This window comes from Lithobates pipiens, unplaced genomic scaffold (genome assembly GCF_037356315.1).
Source record: "Lithobates pipiens isolate NorthernLeopardFrog02 unplaced genomic scaffold, aLitPip1_a1.2 Scaffold_8, whole genome shotgun sequence".
Taxonomy (NCBI): domain Eukaryota; kingdom Metazoa; phylum Chordata; class Amphibia; order Anura; family Ranidae; genus Lithobates; species Lithobates pipiens.
The window spans coordinates 641,834,742-641,852,693 of record NW_027507903.1 but is presented as its reverse complement, the minus strand read 5'-3'; the positions used below and the strand labels follow the sequence as shown (position 1 = coordinate 641,852,693).

At 45.1% G+C, this 17,952-nt stretch overlaps 1 protein-coding gene across 1 annotated transcript in view; it reads right to left on the bottom strand.

Annotated features, from left to right (window-relative positions):
• Nucleotides 1-8,367: 8,367 nt before the first annotated feature.
• LOC143962438 (uncharacterized) overlaps nt 8,368-17,952 on the bottom strand; it is a 76,727-nt gene continuing 67,142 nt past the window's right edge. The window contains exons 3-4 of the mRNA XM_077471712.1: nt 11,584-11,737; nt 8,368-11,466 (exon numbers count right to left, since the gene is read on the bottom strand). Of these exons, the coding sequence (XP_077327838.1) occupies nt 9,836-11,466; nt 11,584-11,737 (1,785 nt within the window). The 3' untranslated portion in view covers nt 8,368-9,835. The remainder of the gene's footprint in view (nt 11,467-11,583; nt 11,738-17,952) is intronic.

Sequence of the window (17,952 nt, the reverse complement as noted above, 5' to 3'; positions counted from 1 at the left end):
ATCTAACAAAGTCTCTAATTCCACCCAGAGAGTAGCCACTCGCAGCTGGGTACTTCAAGGCTGAACAGATCTCTAGCCAGAGATCATGGCAGTCAGCATGTTGACTCAAAACTTGAAACAATCCTATGAAGGTGTACAAGTTGTAACAGGAACCTTTTTCTTCAGTACCTGGAATGTTCTCTGTCTCCTTAATAGTACTGGAAAAAGCATGGATTCAGCAATGTCCTTCCCAACTCAGTAACCAGGCACTTCTCAGGATGCCACTTGTCGGCCTTCCTCCGAAGAGTCCTCCCCCGGTCACTTCCACGAGCTGTGGTGCCCCTCCAAGCCGAGAGCACACCCGGACACTTTGAATCCTCCCTTAGTTACTGCGCCTTGGACCAGCCGGTTCCAAGACTCGGGAACAGACGGATCCCTGCCCCAGACCAGATGGGTCTATTAGGGGCATCTAACAGGAACATGTTGCAGGATGTCGGACACCCCGTGACCGGGACCCCTCGCGAGGCTACCCCAGTCCTGGAACAGACCACACAGGCCTCACAAACTCCTCTCCTGAACACGTGACCCACACATCTTAAGTACCCCTTCCAGGCTCCCCAGCGGGGCCCGGCACTCCCACTGATTGGTTCAGAGATGGTTGATACTCAAAACGTCCAACCAGGCCTGGTTCTGGCCTGCCATGTGCACCTCCCTGTTCACATGACCAGGCAGAACTTCTAACATAGCCCAGCCAGACTGATGTCAAGGCCTACCTACATAATTAACCCTCAGAACCCCTACCGTTCTGAGGCAAAAACTACATTTTCATCTGTATGACACTTTGTCCAAAATGTCATCCGCTACATTTAGAAGAGGAACAAGAGGAGGAAGATGGTATGGAGGACCCAAAAAAAGGAAAACTTAACGAATAACCTCAGTAAGTCCACCCTCTCAGCTAATGAGTTGTCATTGTTAAACAAAAGATTCAAATTTGATCCTCAAATAAAACAAAACAAGCTCCAGACATATATCGATATACATATGTTTATAAGACAGGTATCACTGACAGGTAATACTTCATTCATAATCCCATTATTAGGAATGTAAATACTCCAGTATATAAAAATTCTAACTTAAAGTTCTTGTTTTAACTTTGGATAATAAAACATTTTTTTTTCTGCCAGTAATTCCCTTATACAGCCTACTTCCTGTTTCTTGTCTGGTCATTAGCCTAGGCTTATGACATCATGCCCGGCTCTTTCTCTCTCACTCTGCCAGGAAGGAAAGGGGGGTGAGTCATAAGAGGTCCAATGAGAGCGGCAGAGCTGGAGGTGTGCCTCTGTGTAAATCCAGGAAGTGAACAGGCAGCAGCTGCAGCTGCGCACAGTTAAAATGGCTGCAACCAGACTCAGTGGAGGGAGATTTCTGCAGCATATTTGGCAAGTGCAGAATTGCATTATATATAAAATAATATGCAAAGTGGTTGGAGGGAAGCTTCAGGTAAAGATGTTTTTATTACAAATTGTGTGAGCAGACTGCAGTTCATCTTTAAGTGGAAAGAAAAAAAAACAGTCCCCTTTAAGTTCAGAGATCTTTTGTGTGCTTGAAATATAAAACACCATTGTTCTGTGTTCTCAAACGTGACCGTGACACCAACCTCTGAAGATCATCCACTCACCAGAGCCAAATGACTCCGATGGCCAACATGGGTCACAAAGGCTGTGCTGTCTATTATAGCAGGAATCTCCAAACTACGACTCTCCAGCTGATTGGGCGGACTACACATCCCATGAGGCATTGTAAAACTCTGACATTCACAGACATGACTAGGCATGATGGGAATTGTAGTTCCTGAACAACTGGAAGGCCGTAGTTTGACCCCTGTATTATAGGATTGTTTAACCGCTTCAGCCCCGGAAGAATTTACCCCCTTCCTGACCAGAGCACTTTTTGCGATTCGGCACTGCTTCGCTTTAACAATTGTGTGGTCTTGCGACATGGCTCCCAAACAAAACTGACGTCCTTTTTTTCCCCCACAAATAGAGCTTTCTTTTGGTGGTATTTGATCACCCCTGCGTTTTTTATTTTTTACGCTATAAAAAAAAAAAAAAAAAAAAAGAGCAACAATTTTGAAAAAAACACATAATTTTTTTACTTTTTGCTATAATAATTATCCCCCAAAAATATATAAGTTTAGGCCGATGCGTATTCTTCTACATATGTTTGTTAAAAAAATAATTGCAATAAGCAATTATTGATCGGTTTGCGCAAAAGTTTACAAAATAGGGGATAGTTGTATGGCATTTTTATGGATTTTTTTTAAATGGCGGTGATCAGCGATTTTTATCAAGACTGCGACATTATGGCGGACACATGGGACATTTTTGACACATTTTTGGGACCGTTGTCATTTATACAGCAATCAGTGCTATACAAATTCCTGTGTAAACGACACTGGCAGTGAAGGGGTTAACCACTAGGTGGCAGTTGTAAGGATTAAGGTATATGTTGAAACAAAATGGTTGACCTTATGTCTTACTAAATACATATATTTTTCTATCCTTCTCTGTAAAATAAGGACTCGTCATTTTTAGTCACGTACGCATAAGGAGAGGCCGCATCAGCCCTAAAAAGCAGTCTACGCCCAGAAGATTGTCTTATCAGCTGATAACACCCGGAGAATTGTCTTTTCTTTGTAAATGTTGTTTTTTTTACACTGCTGATGTTTGCTCTTTTCTGTCTATAAAAGATGTAATAAAGAAGCCTCAGAGCCAGAGTCAGTCAGAGACAGTCAGAGTTAACGACGGACTTCTGAGCAGAAATACTGAATAAAACCTCCGTGTCTCTTTGCTTGGATAAGAACTCTAACTAACAATTGGGAAACGGTAACATAACCTGACAAATAGGTGACTTGTTGAGGTCACACCTAACACAGTGTAGGGGTTAAGTGTGTCCTAGGGGCGTGTTTCTAACTGTGGGGGGGAGGGGCTGTGTGTGACACATCCCTGATCTCTGTTCCGATCACAGGGAGCAGAGATCAGTGACACTGTCACTAGGCAGAGCGAGGAGATGCTTGTTTACATTAGCATCTCCCCGTTCTTCCTCTCCATCAGGTGATTGAGGGTATCCCCACGGCGATCGAGTCTGCGGGACCTGCGACCCAACTCACGGAGCTTCCCAGGGGGCGCGCACCGCCGGCTGCCTCTTAAAGGGCAATGTACTGGTACGCGATTCTGCCTGTACAAGTCCTTCTGCTGCAGTATATCTGCGTGAGGCAGTCGGGAAGCAGCTATATAGGATTTGTCATTTTGAGGACAGCTGGTGGTTGCAATTGCAGTTCGGTTCCTCACAGGAATGAAACAGGAAGTCTTGCCTTTGTTAATAAAGTTTCTTATTCAACAACATAAAGTTTTTACCTCAGAAGCCATTTTAGTTCTGATGCAAACAAGTGAAGGTCTTCAAATGTTCCTCTAGATACACAAATGGCTGGAAGTCTATTTATTATTTCCCAGAGTTTATTTTACACTTGGACTGCACTGTTATGTGTTTGATATGTGACTGAAATATAAACCTTCTGTATAGTAATATTTAACGCTGTACTTATATGCAAAGTGTCACATGTAATACATATTGTAATTCTAAGGCTACTTTCACACTGGGGCGGTGTGGTCGTTAGCGGTAAAGCGCCGCTTTACCGCTGTTTAACCACTTCAATACACGGCACTTATACACCTTCCTGCACAGACCAATTATGAGGTTTCAGCGCTGTCGCACTTTGAATGACAATTGCGCGGTCATGCTACACTGTACCCAAACTAAATTTTTATCATTTTGTTCCCACAAATAGAGCTTTCTTTTGGTGGTATTTGATCGACTCTGCGATTTTTATTTTCTGCTAAACAAATAAAAAAAGACCGAAAATCTTGAGAAAAAAAAACATGTTTTTTTTTTGTTTCAGTTACAAAACTTTGTAAATAAGTAAGTTTTCTCCTTCACTGATGGGCACTGACGGGGCTGCAGTGATGGGCACCGATGAGGTGGCACCAATGAAGTGACACTGATATGCGACACAGATAGACACTGATAGGTGGCACAAATAGGCACTGATAGGTGGCACGGATTGTCATGGATAGGTGGCACGGATTGGCATGGATAGGTGGCACAAATGGGCATGGATAGGCGGCACGGATGGGAATGGATAGGCGGCACGGATGGGCAGCACGGATGGGCATGGATAGGCAGCTAGGATGGGCACTGATAGGCGGCTAGGATGGGCACTGATAGGCGGCATGGATGGGCACTGATTGGCATTCATTATGGGCACTGGCTGGCATCCCTGGTGGTCTAGGGGGGCATACCTGGTGCTCGGCATCCCCTGGTGGTCTGGTGGCGTCCCTGGTGGTCCAGTGTGGACATCCTCGGGGGGGCTGTGCTGATAATCGTTCAGCACAGACCCCCCCTGTCAGAGGAGCAGCCGATCGGCTCTCCTCTACTCGCGTCTGACAGACACGAGTGAGGAAAAGCCGATCACCGGCTCTTCCTATTTACAGTGTGATCAGCCGTGATTGGACACGGCTGATCACATGGTAAAGAGTCTCCATCGGAGACTCTTTACCAAGATCGTAGTTGTGGGGTGTCAGACTGAAACCCCGCAACAACGATCGCCGCGATGCGCGCCCCCGGGGGTGCGCAGCGGCTTAATATCCTGATCACATCATATGACGTCTGGTCAGGATATTAAAACCACTTTGCCACCATCATTTTGCTATATGGCGGGCGGCAAGTGGTTAAGCAACACTTTTCGGCTGGTAGCGGGGCATTTTTTACCCACAAGAAAGGGTTAAAAACGCCCGTGTTGTGGCGCCTCCGAAAATGGCTTTCGGGCACTTCGGCAGCACTGCCCATTCATCCCAATGGTCAGGGGTAAGGATGAGCTCCAGAGTGTTCGCATGCTGCATGTGCAGAGCCCACCAGGAAGTCGGCGCAGTGCTGCGATAATCACAGGCAGTGAGACATTGCCCCGATGCGCGGCTGCATAAATCAGGCAATGTCTCACTGCCTGTGATTAGTGCAGCGCTGCGCCGACTTCCTGGCGGGCTCTGCACGTGGAGCATGCGAACACGCCTGAGCTCATCCCTACTCAGGGGTGGTTTGGGAAAGCTGTATACACCGCTCCCAACCCGACCCAAAGAAGCTGCTTGCAGGACTTTTTTTTTTCCCGTCCTGCAAGTGCACCGCCCCAGTTGTGAAAGCACTCACCTCTCACACTGGGGGGGAGGGGGGGGGCACGAGAGGCAGTTTTCAGACGTTATTTATAAAATAGCGCCTAAAATGCCTGAAAACTGCCTCAGTGTGATAGGGTATCTAAATTTCTCTGATTATAGTGCAGTTTACATACAGAACTATTGATAGAAGTAAATTCAGTTTTGGAATAAAACACAACGCTATTTCTGTCTGAAGTGTTAACTGGCTGTCAGCTAAGGGATAGTAGGACGGCACAAAGACTTTAAGTGTGACCCTCTGATGTCTTCCATCTTGTACACGGGAACCATCATCCACCTGTAACTCCTCTCCAAGCCTCCAAATTGGAGGTCATCCACATCCGAGCATAAAAGAACCAAAAGATAATCTCATTGTGCAACCTCTTTATTTAAAAAAAAAAAAAAGCCATCTCCTTGTATTGAAATCCTTATATAGTACACTCACATCTATGGTGCCCGGGACCGGTGTTTCTTCAGATTAGATGGCCGTCAGAATTTGTAACGGAAGTGACAATCCATCACCACCATCTTGCTACACCCCGCACTCGTCCACAGTGAGAAGTCGGAAAGCGGACATCTTTGTACACACACCAAAGTGTTGCATTTCACACTTATTTTTAACAGTAAACTGAACTTGTATAGTGAAATACAGTATTTAAATATCCGTCAGACTGTTTAGATGTTGATTTTTCGAGGAATTGGTGAGCACCTTATCAACTATAAATATCATGTATTTTGCATCAAATTATATTTTAATTGTCAATGTGTATATGAAGTATGTACTGATATTGTTCTAATTAAATTTTTGCATATTTTATACATAATATAGATGAATATTATTGCTGAAATGCATAGCCCTGATGAAGCAGCCTCACGAAACATGTCAGCTAACATTGCATTCTGAAGCATTTGAGTTCTCAGTACTACTTGTTTTTTATGTATACTTTGGATATGGTTTTTACATAATATGAATTTAAGTATATTTTTTATGTAGTGCCGGTACTGCTAATGAGTACGCGCTATGTCTGTATTTAGTTTTTGCCCAAAACTATAGTCAGACACTATAGCTAGCTACTGTGTGCTTCACCTATAGCAGCCCCCTTTCCCTTAAGACAAGCAGGCCTACCGGTATTTGATTGCCCCCAGGACTTATACACAATGCTATAGTGTCTGGCCACCATTCCAAGGCAGATGCGTACTGAGCAAAGCAAACAGGTACTTGCAGTTTAGCAGACAGATAGCGTGGTTCTAAGACAGTTCGGGTAAAGGCAGGCTGAGTTCAGGGGATAGTCCAATATCCAATCCGGGTCATACACAGGGAAGTCTAACAGCAAAGCAGGGCAGACAAATGGGAGGCTTGATCAGAACAATGCAGGTCTCTGTCTCTATCACCAGTGAGCAATAAAGTGTTTGGTTTGCTTATATCAGGTGGCTGACCAGATCAATCAGCTAACAGGTGAACACAGACGGGGGAAGCAACAGCCAACTCCTGGATGCTGGAATGAGGAACAGGGGCACTATGTGATCATGACATACTGGCACTCAGTACATCCAACGTTCGTTTGCGAGGAGCACCGCTGGTCCGATGTCTGGAACCAGTGTGTGGTCTAAAGTGGTGCTTGTCTGTAGATGAATTGTGGTTTCCTCGGGAATACTCCTCCCAAAGGTGGTCTCTCCTTAATATTGGCCAGTGTTTCTTGATGCTTTTTATAAGTAGTTTATATTGACAATTAAGATACAGGCCATATCAAATGATTTTTTAACCATTTCTTCCAACAAGAGGGCGCTGTCTAAACTACCCACTCAATCTCACACTTGTTCTAACTCCTATTTTTGTTATCCCAATTAATACTTGAGATTGTGCCATATAGTCAAACATAAGGTCGTAATTTGGCTTGATGGCTATAAATTGGATGTTAGGTATGGCCTTTTTCCACTTAGGATTATAGCAGCTTAAAGTGCAAGTTCACCTTTACAGAAAAATCTGTAAGGTGAACTTACCCCGGACCCTCTCCTCACCCCACCCCCAGCCCTGCTGACCTGGAGTACGGCAATCTCCAGTTCTGAGCCCTGCTATAGCCCTGTCACGGGTCCAGGGCTTAGAAATCCCCTCTGCTTTCATTCTTCCCCTTCTGATGATAATATTTACTGTAGGAAGACATTCCCCTTTCCTGTCTCAGGAATTCGGGAGGAGAACACACAGAGTACATGGAGCTCCTGATGTTATATCTCAGCTCTTATACAGACACGAACACTGGAGGAACACCGGGGACCCCACACATTACAGGATGGAGACAAACCAAGTTATAATCCGGGCCGGTGGGGACAATGTACTACCGATGGTCTCTCTTCATCCAACAATGTCCTCCATATATGAATCAGACTTGGAGGGAATGTAACGTTGTTGTACAGATGTTCTTTGTTCAATTATAATGTTTAGGACTATAAATTATTGCTTTATAACATGTTTTTATTTCTTTTTATTTAGACCAATAAGAAATATTGTGATATGGTAACTATTTATATTTGCCCAGTGCAGCCAGCAGGTGGCATCGATGAGTCAATTCTCCAACTGCCCCATTTTCCTCTGTCATGTGAAGATTGTAATTTGATTTCCTGCTATTCAGACCACAGATGGAGGAGTCAGAGGAAGGACACCCCCCCTTTCACACTGGGTCAGGAGTTGCGTGGGTGGTAAAGCGCCGCTATTTTTAGTGGCGCTTTAACGTCGGAGTTGCGGCGCTATTCGGCTGCTAGCGGGCTGGTTTTACCACCCGCTAGCGGCTGCGAAAGGGTTAAAAACCACCACAAAATGTTGTGGTGCCCCATTGATTTCAATGGGCAGGAGCGGTATACACGCCGCTCCTAAGATGCTGCTAGCAGGACTTTTTTTACCATCCTGCTAGCGCACCGCTCCAGTGTGAAAGCCCTCAGGGACTTCACACTGGAAACACAGCAGCGGCTGTTTTAGGTCGCTTTGCAGGTGCTATTTTAGTGCAATAGCGCCTGCAAAACGACCCAGTGTGAAAGGGGTCTTAGAGGGAGACAGTCCACAAGTGACCAGCTAGTGCCGGGCTGTCTTATTGGAAAGCCCAGAATTCTCTGTAACACAACGTCATGGAAGAGATCTGTATTAAATGTTTATTTCTAATATGAAAATTTCATACAAGTAATAAGAAAAGTGACATAAAAGATCAGTTTATAAATTTGTAAATATTCCCCAAAAATTAATAAAACAACCAAAAGTCATTATAGATTATCATTTGGAATTTTGTATTCGGGTAAAATGAAAATAAACAAAGCAGCAAGAAATTCCCCGACTGTGACTTCCATTACACCTGTACTGAGGGGAATATGGAGGGGCCATTGCTGGATGTCTTCTGAAAATGCTATTCTCCTGGCTGCCTGGGGACTCAGTATTTGGGGACACTGACCTGGAACAATCATGCCGATCAGGAAATCAGAGTTAAGTCAGAACTCCGAGTCTGAATACTTGTTCCGGGTTACTGACATAGAAAGTACAGAAGCCATTGGATCAGAATGACAGCCAGGGAACTAGTATTCTTTAGAAGTAGTTATCAATGGCGGCCACCATACTTCCTCCATACAGATTCCTATAATACAATTGTGTAGGATGCAGACAGGTTAGTGTGTGATGATATATTAGCAGTATGTATCTCCTTTTTCTGTCCTGTACATCCTGGGGAAGGTGAGAGCTCTTATACCGCTCCTCTTCCTCTGCCCCTCCCCCAACCCTTCACCCCTCTCCCCTCCTCTGATCTCCATGAGTCCTCCCAGTACAGACGGAGCTCATCACCCCCCCACCATCTACCAAACCTCACTTCTGTCCTTCCCAGTCCCCTCCCCCCACATGGGGTCATGTGACCTCTCCCAGATGTAGAGGTGACCATATCCTATCCCATCACAATGACTGCACTGCATTCTCTGTACTGATGGATCCTCTCCACCCTCTTTGTCTGATCATGGCTGGACATAGCGCCACCATGAGGAGGAGGGGCAGAACATCTGGGAAAGGGGCGAGGAAGGGAAATTGCTGATATAATATGGGAACTTCCTGTTTGAAAAATTAAAGTAGAACTAAAGGCAAAACTTTTTGTTCATTTTGGAGAGAGTAAGGGGGAGGGTTATAACAACTATTAGTATTTGATTACTATCTGTTTTCCATTGGAGGGATTTCCCTTCACTTCCTCTTCAATAACCAAAACAAGAAGTGACAGGAAATCTCTCCAAAGTGAGGAAATCCCAGGTTGTCACCAGAACTAGTGTCCCCATTGGAAGATTTCCCCTCTATTCAAGTTCTGGTAACAACTCAGAATTTGGGATTTTCTTTCACTTTGGTTGATAACATTCAACAGGACAAATAGAGAGGGGTGCTCTCTCTAAATGGGATTCAGACAGCAATAAAAAATGGACAGAAGCTCTAATCCCTCTCCATGATAGATGGATCACATCCCCCTTGCTAGGGATGTACCAATGCCTTTTTTGTATTGGTGAGTACCGATACTTTTGGTCAAGTACTCGCTGATAACAAGAACCGATAATTTGTGGCGAGTGCTCAGGCTTCCTTCCCCTTCTCATTCCCCCCCACACATCTTTATATAACCTTTATATACATATATCCCTGCATGGAGGGGCTCAGTGAAGGTGGTGGTGAAGGTGTGGAGATGTCGGATCGGGTCACACAGACCATAAAAGGAGATCCGTCCGGCCTCATAATCCAGATATATCCTGACTCTGTTACTGAAGATATTGGGGGGTAAGGGGATCGTATCACTGTCATGTATCACCACATACTGGTCATTATACCTCCACAAACCCCAGGACTTGTTATTATATCCAATCCCTGAATGATCTCCTCTCCTGTCTATACTGGGGTAACACATCCCGACTCTCCACCAATCTGATCTCCTGACATCCACTTCCCAGTAATGTCTCCCTGAGGAGAAACTCCGACTGCTCAACACCTGAGAATAATCCTGAAATCTCTCTGGTGTTTCTGGACGATTCTGGTTTCTACCTGACCTGGATACAATTTTCTTGTCATCTGATATATGGAGATTATTATTAGCTGTATTTACATCCAGTAATATGTCTGCAGCTCCCTGTATATAGAAGTCTACATTTACCTCTGTTATTATATCAGATAATGTGTGTAATGTGAGGGATATCCCAGCCACATCCAGACCCCCTCCATCATGGAGGAGCTCCTCATGTCTCTCTCTGTCCTCATTATCTCCATCCTCAGTATCACACAAGTCACCTGTGTCTGATTCCTGTAAGACAGTCAGTGGATCCGTCATGGTACACAGCTCCTCAATGTGACGCAACTTCCTGGACAGCTCCTCCTTCTTTATTTCCAGATCCCGGGTGGAAATGGAGATCCGCTCTGCCCTCCCGGAGATTTCCCTCAGGAATCTCTTCTCCAGGTCTTCCAGACGTCTCCTGAGACCTCTAAACAGGGCAGTGACTTTCTCGGTGTCACCAGCTGCTTTTTCTTTTACTTTCCTCCTGTGTTCCTGTAGACTCTGGACTCTTTCCTCCATCTTCTCGCTCTTTTTTAGAAGTTTCTGCAGAACATTCCTCAGTGTCTCCTTCTTCTTCTCAGAAGCCTCATCCAGTGACTCCATCTCGTGTCTTTTATGTCCTCCAATCATACAACAAGACACACAGATACAGGTCTCATCCTCAATGCAGTAATACTCCAGGATCTTCTTATGGATGGAGCATTTCCTGCTCTCCATGGACAAGGTGGGGTCACATAAGACGTGTTCTGGAGACTTTTTGTGGACCCTCAGGTGTTTATCACACAGAGAAACCTCACAGAGCAGACAGGATCTAACAGCGGGTACAGGAGAGTCCACACAGTGAGTACAGAAGACCCCGGACTCCTCTTGATCTTGCTGAGCAGACAGGAAATTCTCCACTATGTTATGTAGTGTTATATTCCTTTGTAGTGCAGGCCAATCCTGGAACGTCTGTCTGCATTCGGGACAGGAATATCCTCCAGACCCCTCTTGTGTATCCAGCACACGATCAATACAGACCCGGCAGAAGTTGTGTCCACATCTCAGGTTTACAGGATCTGTATAAATGTTCAGACAGATGGAACATTCCAACTCAGCTCTCAGGTTAACAGACGCCATCGCTGACAGCAGAAGAGAGAAATGAAACTGAAAATCTCTGACACCGGAGAAGAATGCAGTTGGGAGGGGTCACATCCTCCCACACAGGGTGAGGCTGGGCTGTGATTTGTACTTTATTCATAGGATTCGTTATATGGAGGGACACAAATATTGGAAGAATCTCCTCCATAATAACGTACCTGTCTCTTTGGTCACTTTGGTGAAAATTAGGGCCGGTGTCAACAAACATTTGTTCAGAATTGATTTTCCCCATAGTGAATAGGAATGCAAAAACAGATTACAACTGTCAGAGATTAAAGCAATAAAACTGCTACTAAGCTGTTCCTTGTAGTCCTACAGACCAGCAAGTAAGCCGATATGTTACTTGTAGTTCCACAGTCATAACATGCAAAGCTGTTTTGTTTATTGCAGTTCCAGAAACAGGCGCTCTGTTCTGACCTTGTCCCTGCACAGGACTGAGTACTATAGATGTTGGCTGGCCTCACCTGCTGAATACTATAATCAGATCACAGCTAGTCCCTGCTAAGCTTGGCTACCCGTCATCCTAAAAATTGTGTATAAAGTGAGCGCTATAAACAAATGAGAACAATACAGCAGCTAGCTGTTATGGCTAATTTGCTTAGCTCACTTATATACTTACCTATACATTAAAATAAGTGAATAAAAACCTTTTATCTATATGAATCAAACCATGACATTAAGAACGAATGATACATGTGCGAAAAGGATAACAATCTAATTTATTTAAACATACTATAGTACGGAAAAGAAACGTTACAGAGTACCTCATATAATGTGGAGGATACAACCTTAAAAACAACGATGTTACCAAATATTGCTATAATGGTCATACACATCCTTTCACAAGATTAATATTATATTAAGGCAAAGTCCTATGGTAGACAGGGTTACAGAAAAGAAAATAGACATAATAATAATACAGAAAAAAGGTTACAAAGGATTAGTTCTGAGAAGTTTGCCAGTCTGGGTTTTCAAATGGGAGACAGGTGAAAAAAAACAGCTCTGTCTTCCATACAAGAAATCGCATTCACCCAAAACGTTAAATTTCCTCACACGGGGCACCATCTGTTATGTCTAATTTGCCTAGCTCACTTATATACTTACCTATACATAAAATAAGTGATTAAAAACCTTTTATCTATATGAATCAAACCATGACATTAAGAACGAATGATACATGTGCGAAAAGGATAACAATCTAATTTATTTAAACATACTATAGTACGTAAAAGAAACGTTACAGAGTACCCCATATAATGTGGAGGATACAACCTTAAAAACAACAATGTTACCAAATATTGCTATAATGGTCATACACATCCTTTCACAAGATTAATATTATATTAAGGCAAAGTCCCATGGTAGACAAGGTTACAGAAAAGAAAAGAGACATAATAATAATACAGACACAGTATCTAGTTTTTCCCTACGTTACCATTTTTGCAAAAGGGGGGCCCAGTGGGATGAAGAGAGATAAGTAAAATACGCTACACAGGAATCTTACGTGTCCAGTCCATCAGAGTTTAAGAGAGAGAGCGATTTAGCATCTCTAGGGACTAGATTTATGTGTTTAGAAAACCTCATGCCTACCAATCAGAACTCAGGGTCACCTCATTGGTTCAAAGTTGCCTCCAATTCTGATTGGTTATAATTTCATCCCAGTTAAGCATCAAACGTCCAATGCCTTTATGTCTATATAAGTTGAGCAACTTCCTTTGATCTCTGACCCTGCCAGTTCCGACATAAGACCTGTTTAATTACCTCTTGATTTACAACCGTCAGCCCTCTTTGATACAACATAAATTAGCATTTCAAGGACTTGTGGCACAGGAAGAGGCACTATATTTGAAATGGCCATCTCTTTGAACAATAGGGTAACTTAGTTACTATGCAGACAGCAGACCAACATGTTTGTGTGTTTGAGATACCAAGAATAGTAAATATTCTAGTATACATGTTACATATATATATATATATATATATATATATTGTAATGGACGCCGTGGCTGGGTCCTGGAAGGACTCTATATTTCCCCTCTGTTTGGGTTGTGCTCTCTTTAAGGGAATACAATTGATTAACCCACCTGTTAAGGCAGTGTCTTTAAAAAGCAAGACAGGAAGTTGTAGGAGGGTGGTGGTGGAGTGTGAGCAGCTTGCTGCTGGCTGAAGAGTGGTTTGCCCTGTGGGAGACTGTAGTCCGTGTAAGGGACTGGGAAAGGCTGACAACCTTGAGAGTCAGGAAGACTAAGGAAGTCGGTGAGTCCAGGGGGCTGGGAAGAGTTGACAAATCTGTTGGGAGCAAGCAGAGGAACTGTTGACAATTGAGAGCCAGGTGGCTTGGTATGTTCATTTGTGTGCTGAATGAATTTAAACCCCTGCATGGGATTACTGGATGAACTAAATATTTTGTTTTCTTATAATAAACGTGGGCTACCAGGCCCTTAACCATAAAACGCCTGCCTGATGTAGACTAAAACGTGCATCTACCAATTGTGCTTAATCACCCGAACATTACAAGTGGTGCTCGAATGCGGGCATGTAGAAGGTGGAATCCGGGTCCTTGCTCCATGGTGAGTCGCATCAGGAACTACTGCTAGCTGTGTGTGGCAGCCAGGCGAACAGCATTGCGTATACGTTTATTTGATGGACTGTGTTGCATGCGGGTTGTGTACCTGTGAAGGAAGAATCAAACCTCAGATTTTTTTTTTTTTCCTTTCTCTGCTGAGAACTGTTACAAGCTGCTGTGTGCATGTGATTGCAAGGATGGGACGGTCAAAGCAAAAAAAGGAAGCAATCCTTGCTAAAGCCAGGGAGCGGCTATTGTGGCTAGAGGGTATTTCACCACATGCCCCAGCCACACCAGAGAATTTGTCTGAGTCTGACATCGCTGTGATCTGGGGTAAATTGATCATGTCACCCCGAGTTAAAGGAGAAGTGAAAGAGGATGTTGTTCCTGGCAGCCTGAGCCCAAAGGTGCCACAGCATGACGCAAGGAGGCCTCTGCGCTGCATTAGTTGTAGTGAGTGGGGGCATGCTGTTGCCCATTGCCCCTTGTCACAGGAATGTTTGTGGAATAACCAAGCTGGATGGGAGGTTGATGAATTCTGGAGCTCATCTACTAATGATTGTGATCAGCTGTGTCCTCAGAAGTGGTATCCAATGGCAACGAGTGAGAGCCAGTCATGGAGGAGATGCCAAGAAGTGAGCTCAGCATGGTCTGAGAAGATGTCTCCACCTTGTAGGACCAGTAAAAAGGGGCCAGTGACATGTGAGACAGCGAATGAATGGTTCAAGCGGAATCGCAAAGAGTCGGGTGCACTGCAAGGGGCTGAGATCTTGGCCTCTGACTATATGCAACCCATGCTGCCTACAGAGGAGGTGGGAGACTTCCTTGTAAGATTTGAAAAAGTTGCTGTAAAGAGAAAATGGCCTAGGGACCGGTGGCCAAAACTGCTGCAAACCTTATTGCGGATAGAGTTCCGGTCGGTTTACCATTTGATGGATGGGGGCCAGGATGACTATCGCAAGTTTAAAGAGGAAATCCTTCTTAGAGGAGAGTTCCATCGTATCATGGGCCGCCAGCAATGCTCCAGGATGGGAGAAGTGTCGCCGGAAGTCCTAGGAATTGGAAATCCAGAGAAACGTAAGGTTTTCTGTCATGGCCACTTAGGCCAAGGGGTCAGTCCAGAAAGGAGAGTATATCAGCCTGAATCCTGCATGAGGTATAGCCAACCAGCTTTGGAGCGCAAGTCTGCAGTTACCCCTAGCAACAAGGATCTTGTGTTACCTACAGGGGGCGTCAGTGGGTCCAGAAAGGCTGCAGTTTTGCTCCCTGGCCACATGGGGGAGTCAGCCTGTGGAGACACCACACCAGTGAGACAACGCACTCAAGTGAAGGCTATGACACCAGCTGCAGGAACTGGTAAGACTGTTTCAGTTTATGATGCTGAATCCAGTGAAGTGGGAGTATGTCCAGTGAGGAGATCCGCAGTACAAATGGACATAGACTTTCTGCATTGTGCTACCCAGAGCAGTGGGGAGGCGCAGCATAAAGCCCAACTAGACGCAGGGCTAAAGACTGAAAAGGACATGGGGACTCTGCATATGCCTGCTATGATCCAGCAGATGGCTGGAAAAATTGAGCTAGGGGTGACCAAAACAGTGCTGGTACCATGTTCCCTAGTGACAGCTGCTGCAGGGTTGCCCAGGGAAACTTCCAAGGAGCTTGCAGTGTTGGAGCAGAGAGTTTCCCAGGTCAGCTATGGAGCTGCCCAAATAGGCAAAAGTGCCCCTTTACAGAGAGCAGGTGCTGTGAAGAGTCGCTCAGAGGTTATGGTGGCTCATAAACAAACCACAAAAACAGCAGTTGTGTCTACATGTAATGAGAATGCTAATGATCGTACTAACAAAAGTGATACTATTGCTAAACGTGATGAGTGTAATGACATTGAAACATGTATTTCTTGTAATGTCATATCTGAGAGTGAGGTTGGTAATGTGTTCACTACCAGTGATGAGAGTAGGAGATCTCCCATGACAGGCAGAGGCACAGGATTGTCCATGGAAGTCTCATGGGGTCTCCATGTGTTGGAGTCAGAGGCTGCCCAGGATGGCTCTGGTGCTATGCTGGTGGAACAAGGGGGGACTAATTCACACAGTGAGAGAGTGTGGGCGCAGCCCCACAACCCTACGTGTAGCCCAGTGGGCAAGGGGTTAATTCAGCCTGCAAAAGCTGAGTATACAAAGCTGGATGTGTCTGTAGTGCCACCAGAAAAAGGTGTTCAGAATGGTGTGCTGCACCAAGTTTTAGGTGACGAAGCATCACCCCAATGCAACGTTGATAAAAGTATGGTGTTACAAAATGATGTATATAGAAGTGAGGAATGTGCAGTTAAAGCTAATGAATCCCAGGTTTTTGTGCGGCCTTCTACAGCAGGTGATGCAATGCTGTGGAACACCCATGAGGGAACCACAATGGACTGGGACAGCTGGGCCAAACAATTGTTAGCCATGCTGGATAAGGCTAGCTTAAGTAACAAGGGTGTGGACACAACTGCTATGCCAGACAGGGGGATCGCCGACCCGCAGGTGGTTGAGGGCGTCTTGGTCCCTGCAAAGGTTGCTGCCCTCCACTTTGAAGAAACAGTTCAGGGCACTGGCATCGCAGATGTGTTGTCCACAGCCCCACAGCTAAATGATATTGAGTATCAAAGTGATAGTGTGACTTGTAATGACCTGCAGAGGCTCACCAACACTGGTGCAGAAGGGATAAGTGTGAGACATGTGTCTGACAGCTCTCCAGGGGAGAAACAAGCTGTGATGAGTACCTCCAAGGAGGATGAGGTCTCTTCAAATGTCTCACCCTCTCAACCTGCAGTCACTGAGCCCCTCCATGTCTTGGACAGGGTAGAAGACCCTAGAAAGTTCTGGTGTTTAGACATGGGATGTTTAGAGATGACAGAAACTTTACTAGAAATGCTAGAGTTGGTAAAGATGAACTTACTGTATACTTGGGTATCTCCGCCGCAGTTGGACCAGGTGGTGCTGCGTAGCACCAATGGGTGGAGCCAAGTGGTACAGGCAGTGCTGGGAAACCTTGACCAACAGTGGAATTGGTGGGACCAATGGTTACCCATTTGGCACAGGATCTCCAGATTCTCTGTGAGCGTACTTCGAGTTATTGATTGGTATGGAAGGCACGCGAGAGAACTGCTTGAGATATCAGAGGTCTCTCCGTCTGATGTGATGACTAGAAACATCTCTGCTGGTGTGGTCCGAGGTGCGGCGGAGCAGTGGTCAGTAGAGGGCGCAGATACTGCCTTACCCGCTAGGCCTCATGAGAAGGAACGGCCCAGAATGGACTTAGCAGTAGCAGAGATGCTTTCTGTCACTGGCCCAGGGGTACAAGTTAAGGTGCCCGGAGATACTATGGGAGAAAGTGTTAATGTTGGTTGCCATAACAATGTAATGTGTACACCTGGAAAAAATGGTTTATGCTTAGGTCAGGGTAGTTTGTTAGAACAGGTACCCATGGAGTGTTGGACAACGGGTGAGGTGGAGCTGTGCTATGGTTCCGTCGGATGTAGTCCCTCCTTGGGTCTTCTTCTAACAAACACTGATTTGGAAAGCACTGATGATACGGAAAGCTGTGATCTGTTAAGAGTTCGTTCTGCAAACAATGATTTGGTTGCCATGGGTAACAAGAGAAACTGTTTTGAACCTGAAATACAGATGGTGAAGGGTAAAATGGGTATTTGTAAGTTGAAAGGAGGGCTCAAGGAAGGCAGAGTTCCCCCAAGAAAAGTGAATAAGCCCAGGGACCCCAAAAGAAGAGGAAGGCTGAGTATAGGACAATATAGGAACCTGTTAAGATCCTGGGGGGAATGTTCCTGGAAGCGCACCCGGAAAAAAGGTTGGGCCTACGTGGCTGACAGCCAGCACAGAGGTGTCCCAACCATCATGATGGGTGCTGGTGTTCCTCCCTCCGGATCGAAACACAGGGGGGGGGATATGTAATGGACGCCGTG